The sequence below is a fragment of the Malurus melanocephalus genome, unplaced genomic scaffold, assembly GCF_030028575.1.
Source record: "Malurus melanocephalus ecotype Western Australia unplaced genomic scaffold, MMel_1.1 scaffold_617, whole genome shotgun sequence".
Lineage (NCBI taxonomy): Eukaryota > Metazoa > Chordata > Aves > Passeriformes > Maluridae > Malurus > Malurus melanocephalus.
The window spans coordinates 180679-187945 of NW_026623849.1; the positions used below are offsets into that span (position 1 = coordinate 180679).

At 42.7% G+C, this 7267-nt stretch overlaps 1 protein-coding gene across 1 annotated transcript in view; it reads left to right on the plus strand.

Moving 5' to 3' along the window:
• ACACA (acetyl-CoA carboxylase alpha) overlaps positions 1 to 7267 on the plus strand; it is a 114098-nt gene that overhangs the window by 52626 nt on the left and 54205 nt on the right. The window contains exons 34-37 of the mRNA XM_057383265.1: positions 2949 to 3005; positions 3315 to 3359; positions 6095 to 6136; positions 6488 to 6703. Coding sequence (XP_057239248.1) covers positions 2949 to 3005; positions 3315 to 3359; positions 6095 to 6136; positions 6488 to 6703 — 360 coding nt within the window. The remainder of the gene's footprint in view (positions 1 to 2948; positions 3006 to 3314; positions 3360 to 6094; positions 6137 to 6487; positions 6704 to 7267) is intronic.

The following is a 7267-nucleotide window of genomic DNA, read 5'->3' on the forward strand; positions in this document are numbered from 1 at the left end:
GTTGCCCCCTTCTGGATTGTTCTGTTGCACCTTTCTGGATTGTTCTGTTGCTCCCTTCTGATATGTTCTGTTCCTCCTTTCTGTCATGTTCATGTTCTATTGCTTTTTTTCTGGCATGTTCTGTCACACCTTTCTGGCACATTCTGTTCCTTCTTTCTGGATTTTTCTGTTCCTTCTTTCTGACATGTTCTGTTCCTTCTTTCTGCCATGTTCTGTTGTTCCTTTCTGACACGTTCTGTTGCTTTTTTTCTGGCATATTCTGTTGCCCCTTTCTGGCATATTCTGTTCCTTCTTTCTGGCATGTTCTGTTCCTTTTTCTTCCATGTTCTGTCTCTCCTTTCTGGCATGTTCTGTTGCTTTTTTTTCTGGCATGTTGTGTTGCACCTTTCTAGCATGTTCTGTTGTTCCCTTCTGGCATGTTCTGTTCTTTTTTGTCATTTTCTGTTGTCCCTTTCTGCCATGTTCTGTTCCTTCTTTCTGGATTATTCTGTTCCTGCTTTCTGACATGTTCTGTTTCTTCTTTCTGGCATATTCTGTTGCCCCCTTCTGGATTGTTCTGTTCCTCCTTCTGATATGTTCTGTTCCTCCTTTCTGTCATGTTCATGTTCTATTGCTTTTTTCTGGCATGTTCTGTCACTCCTTTCTGCCATGTTCTGTTGTTCCTTTCTGCCATGTTCTGTTGTTCCATTCTGGATTTTTCCATTGCACCTTTCTGGCATGTTCTGATCCTTCTTTCTGTCATGTTCTGTTTCTTCTTTCTGACATGATCTGTTGTACCTTTCTGTCATGTTCTGTTGCTCTTTTCTGGCATGCTCTGTTCCTCCCTTGTGGCATATTCTGTTCCTCTTTTCTGGCATGTTCTGTTGCACCTTTCCGGATTTTTCCATTGCACCTTTCTGGCATGTTCTGTTCCTTTTTTTTCTGGATTGTTCTTTTCCTTCTTTCTGGATTGTTCTGTTTCTTCTTTCTGACGTGATCTGTTGTACCTTTCTGCCATGTTCTGTTGCTCCTTTCTGGATTGTTCTGTTGCTCCTTTCTGACATGTTCTGTTCCTTCTTTCTGGATTGTTCTGTTCCTTCTTTCTGGATTGTTCTGTTCCTTCTTTCTGCCATGTTCTGTTGCTCCCTTCTGATATGTTCTGTTCCTTCTTTCTGTCATGTTCATGTGCTGTTGCCCCTTTCTGACATGTTCTGTTCTTTTCTGGCATGTTCTGTTCCCCCTTTCTGGCATGTTCTGTTGCTTTTTTTTTTTTCTGGCATGTTCTATTGCCCCTTTCTGCCATGTTCTGTTGTTCTTTTCTGGCATGTTCTGTTCCTTCTTTCTGGATTGTTCTGTTCCTCCCTTCTGCCATGTTCTGTTCCTTCTTTCTGGCATATTCTGTTGTTCCTTTCTGTCATGTTCATGTTCTACTGCTTTTTCTGGCATGTTCTGTTGCTCCTTTCTGGCATATTCTGTTCCTTCTTTCTGGCATGTTCTGTTCTTTTCTGGCATGTTCTGTTGTTCTTTTCTGACATGTTCTGTTGCTCCTTTCTGGCATGTTCTGTTGCTCCTTTCTGGATTGTTCTGTTGCTCCTTTCTGTCATGTTCTGTTCCTTCTTTCTGCCATGTTCTGTCGCACCTTTCTGGCATATTCTGTTCCCTCTCTCTGGCATATTCTGTTGCTCCTTTCTGGCATGTTGTATTCTCCTTCCTCAGTGTGGGGCACACTTTAAAATCCCAAATGTTAGTCCTGGCTCAGTTGTGAGACAGCCTGCCTTGGGAGCAGCCTCCTTGTGTCCCCCTGCTTGGTGAGAAGAGCTCCACCAGCCTGTGGAGCTGATTTCCCAGCAGGAACTGGGATTTTTGGGATCTGCACTGGTTATGGCATCACTGAGTGAGCATTTCCAACTTCCCAGTGCAGGAATTGGGAATGGATTCTGCAGATATGAGGGGTTGTAAAGTGGGGCTGGATTCAGCACCTTCCTGTGTCTTTAAGCAAAGAAAATAATSAAATCTGAAGAATTAAAACTAGTTCTGCTTTTCATCTGCTTGATCGTGCTCCAGGCGTTTTATGGGAGGGGATAAAAGGAAAGAAATAAAATATTAAAAAAAAAAAAAAATCCCAAACCACATTAAACCATCAAATAGGTTGATCCAAATTGTCCAAATAATCTTCTAGTCCCAGCATGTTGTGTGTGGTTTTTTTAATAGAAATTAGGATCATATACTTGTAAATGACTTGTGGAGGAGATTGAGGCAGTCAGTGGAAATGGAGTTTCTCCAGGTGCTGATGGCTAATCGCTCTGTAATAGCTGTGGCCTTGCTGGGAGACCCACATTATTACCATGTAATCAGAATCCTGTTGCTCTGCTGTTATTGTCTGCCACTTGTGGAATTTTAAAAGCAATAACAATTTTTGCTTTTTAAATCGCGGCGTTATTAAAGTTATTTTCTTCCTCTTTGCCATGAATATAGTCACTGCTGCTCATTTTCAAAGGGCTTAACCTTAGTGAAGCATCACAGCCTGTGCCTGTGAGAGGGGCTGCTTCGTTCCTGCTTCAGCTGAGTTGTTTCTTTTTGTGGTTTTTTTTTTTTTTTTTTTTTTTTTATTGATGCTCTCTCTAATCTTTCTCTCCTTCCCTTCTTTTTTTTTTTTTTTTTTTTTTTTTTTTTGCTTTTAAATTGGAAAAGGGAGGAGGAAGGGAAAAAGTTTTTAAAAAGAGGAGAATTACGAGATTTTAACACTTGAAGGGATCTGTGGTGTGGTGAATACTGATGGCAGCTCTCCTCTGAGAGAGGGGCTTTGGGGGAATTGGAGGAGGAAGCAACCAGAGTGGATGTTCTCTGATCTGGTTGAAAAAAAAACCAAAAAAACTTTTCCAATTCACAGAAACTTCATATCTGAGCATGTTTTCAGTCTGTTGTGTTTCTGCCAGTCCAGTCACCTGTTTCCATCCTTGTTTTTACAGAAATCAGTTCTGATTGAACACGGCATTCGGAGGCTGACGTTCCTTGTAGCACAAAAGGTATTTCAATATCTCTCCTGATGCTCAGAACTCTTGGTTTTCTAGCTCATAATACCATTGCCATCTGACATGGTTTTSCCCCAAATTAAATGCTGTATTGACTGTWTTTAGTTCTCTCTTTGCTGTTTTTRTCCTCTAAAACCTGAGAGGGTTTTCCTGAATTCGCTTAAGAAAATTAATTTACAATTGTAAACAATCTTGACGCCTCTTGTATTCTTGAATTAATTCATTTTTGATTTTAATCCTAATTGCTAGCTGTCTTCTGCTTTTTTTTTTTCTCTTCCTCTGTTTGTATGCTTCGTTTGTAAGGACTTCAGGAAACAGGTCAACTATGAGGTGGATCAGAGATTCCATGTAAGTAAAAATGGCCTGGAACATGTGACATTCCTGACGTGAGGCCAGGGACACCCAGGGAGCTCTGAGCTTCTCATTTGGGTCTCACTCAGCTATTAATGCCCATAATATCAAAGTGAAATGCAAATATTTTTATTTTCACATCTGACTGCAAAACCCAGGCTGGGCCCTGCATTCAGAGGGGCCATTGAGATTCTGAGTCTCCCTCTTTACCTGGCTGAGCTCAGGAAGCCACGCTGATAAAAATTTCTGTGTGTTCTCAGTGTGGTCTGCTGTTCTAAAACACAATTATCAGTGAAATCTTTGTATTTCTTGTGTAGTGTGGTGATTTCTTTCGGCTCCTTAYTGATTTTAAAGTAACTTAGAGCAGYCACTGAGGGCACTTGCTGGATTTTGTAGAGTTTATGTGATGTGGACAATGTTTGATGCTCTTACTGCTGAGAATTACTGCTTTCCCCAGGGCTTGGGCATCAGTGAGGGCTGCTTTAGGTGGCAATGTAAGGCATAAACCAGATTTTTATCTCTTGAGTATCTATTTTCACCTCTGGAAGTTATTAGGAACCTTAAAAAGGCAAGAAATTTATCCTGTGCTCAACACAGTGGGTTTAGGATGCTTTATGAAGGGAAAACTGGTTTAAAAATCAACAAAAATAGTGTTTGAAGCCATGTGGGAGTCACCAGGCAGGAATTGTTGCTCACAGGACAGGTACAGATGTGTCAGTCAATGGCTCAGGAAKTTGGGTTCTGTAGAGAGATTTTTGGGACCTTCAGCAAAAGAATCCAGGCTTTAGATTTAAAATAGGAAGTTTTAAAGAGAGGAATGGGTGTTGGGGGAACGAAAAATCCGAATTTCTGGGTAAGTGCTGTAGGATGTGTGAGAGGTCAGAAAGGAGCCCAGAACAGAAGGAACATCCCCAAGGTGTCCCTGTGTGGTGTGGGATGTGTGTTCAGGGTTTTTGGGGTTGAGGCTGCTCTCTCAGCCTTTGTTCCCATCCCCAATCCCAACCCCTTCATTACTGGACCAACCATTAACTTAGCCAGGGCCCGGGCTTGAGTTTGTTTTTGTTTTAATTACAGTCTATATAATTAGTTCCCAGCATGTTGAGGTAATAGAGAGTTGCTCCAGCAAGCTTCCAATTTCCTCATCTCATTAGGTTTTTAACGTGATTATTAGTATAATAATCAACTATGATGATTTCTGGTGTAGCTTTTCACATTCTGCAGTTTGCAGGGTGTCTTGATTGGCTAATTTAGGCAAATTATTCTGATTGTCTTGATGATGGTTGGTTGATTAGAACACAGCAGGGGTATAATTCTTCTGCCCAGGAAATGGAGCACTCTTTTGGATTTTTGGTGCCAGAGCAGTGAGGTTTTTTGTGTGTGTGTGCACATTTAATTATGATGTTTGCCCACCACACCAGTGAGATGCCTTGGAAGTGATGATTCTGGTGATGGAGATGGTGGGAGAAGCTTGGCAGCGTGCTGAGGACAGGCAGGAGGGATGGGGGAAGTGAGGGGACATGGAAGAGGTTATTTTTCAGATGATGCTCACAGACCATGAGTGTTTTGGGGGAGCCTCCATTTCCAGGCAGCGTTTCTTGTACCAGTGGTTATTTTGGAAGGTACTCCAGGCAAACAAAAGTTGTTTTGCTCATCTGAGAGCCATCAGGTGAGCTTTGGGGGCTGTTTTACCTCAGAGGGAAGGAAAATGAGTATTTAGAATTGTACTCCTAGCCATAAAAGCTGTTCTGCTCCATGGTGGCTGGTACTGTGTCACTCTTATCACGCTGCCTCCAGCTGGGATTATCCATCTTTCACCAATGGTGGAATGTGAGCCAGAAATTCAGTGACTCCAGGTCAGATTCTTTATTTTTTTGCTTGGCAAGGCATTTGTGGCAGGTTGTGTGTGTCCCTTCAGGTCACCTTCAGCACTCGTGTTGGTGCAGAGCACTGAGAGTGGGATTCCAGGGGAGTGGGTTGGTTTGGCTGGATGGAACTGGAGGGACAGGGAGAAGGATGCTGGCCAGGCTTTCTACTTCTAAGCAAATATGTTAAAAAAGAAAAAAAGAAGATAAAAAAGCCACAGCATATCAAGTTCTGATGGGTCCTGGTACAAAGAGCTGCTTTGCTGAATTTTGTGACTCTGCTTGAAAGTCACAAAACTCTCAAGGGCCTGCCAGGGTTTTGTCTGTACAACAGAAAACCAGAGAAACTGAGTGGTATTTGGAGGATTTTTGTAATGTTATTGCTGTTCAATACAGGAGAATAAAGTTATTTGGTTACAAGTCCCAGTTTTCCTTGGGAAGGGAGTATTTCTAGCAGTGATGGTGTGAAGAGAGAATGTAGAATGAGATGATTGTTCYGTGTGCATCTGCATCCATAACAGTGTCCACATCACTCCAATCATTTCCACAGCAATCTTAATCCTAACAGAACTAGAAAAAGCTTCCCACTACTCTCTGGGCACTTCCAAGTTGTCTGTTAATAACTGACAATAATAATCTAAAGCCAATCAAGCAGCCTCTGTTGCATTAGTCAGGGCAGGTTTAAGCTACCTCTGCTGTCTCTTTGAGGATGTCTTGATTTTCCACCACTTTGTGATGTTGAAAAAGCAGCTGGGAGTGACTTGTGTCACCTCCTGTGCTGTGGTGCTGCCCCAGGAGTGTCCTRAGAGATCTCTGGGGACATCAGTGCCTGCTTTGAGAGGACTAACACTTGTTTTTATTTTCAAACAGAGAGAATTCCCCAAATTCTTCACGTTCCGTGCCCGGGATAAGGTGAGTTGGATGTTCCTGATATTTTGGCTTTATCCTCCTCCCATACAGCTGTTCCTTGGAGCAGTGCAGTGACTCACTGCTCAAATCAGGCCAAACCTTCTGTTTTTTGTGGAAAAGAGGTTTTTTTGAGGGGGGTTTATTTGAAAACTTGCTGTCCTGCAGTTTGTCCTGCAGCAATTTTAGCACAGCTCTCTGTGACTGTGTGAGAAGTCTGGRTTGGATTGGTTTGAATTTCTCAGGTTTGAATTAAATATGAAATTTCATAAGGGATGTTGTAAAGTTCTCACCCTTAGTATTTCACCTTCCAATTCCACTTTTTCTCACCCTTTTTTGCATTTCTGGCCCCTGCAGTTCGAGGAGGATCGGATCTACAGGCACCTGGAGCCAGCTCTGGCATTCCAAYTGGAGCTGAACCGAATGAGGAACTTCGACCTGACTGCCATCCCCTGTGCCAACCACAAAATGCATCTCTACCTGGGGGCAGCCAAGGTGGAGGTGGGCACAGAGGTGACAGACTACAGGTTCTTCGTCAGGGCCATCATAAGGCACTCAGATCTGGTGACCAAGGTGAGTTTGGCCCTTTCCAAGGTGGTGCATGAGCTGTGGGATCATCCTAGGGATCTGTGATGCCTTATTAATCAGGCTGATCTGAAAGAAAGGCCAGACAAACTTAAGAGAATGAGAATAGACAATTTTAATCCAGGCCTAACAGGCCCTGGTACATTAGGGCAGACAAAGCCTCCTCTTGAGGCGACACCGAGTCACGAGATCTTCACCTTTTATAAGTTCTGCTTTATTAACATATTGGGTTTTAATTCTCTAATGATCTTTACAGGTGATGATGTCAATCACCCCAAACTTGTTCTCCCCACAACTTGCTGTTGTTTCCATATTTTGGGGCTCTGAGGTGTCTTTGGATTCAGGCTCAGAGAGGAATTGTTTTGCCTAAAGATGAGAGAATGAATGGTAGTCTTTAGTGCTGTACTAGAGAAGTACAAGAATACAGATGCATGAAAATAGAGAAACTAAAAATCTTAAAGCATCACCTGCAGGATTCCAAATGACCATTCCCTGTGTGGAGTGCTGGGGGTTGTGCCCTCCCCTTGCTGGTGCTGCTCTGCAGAACCATCT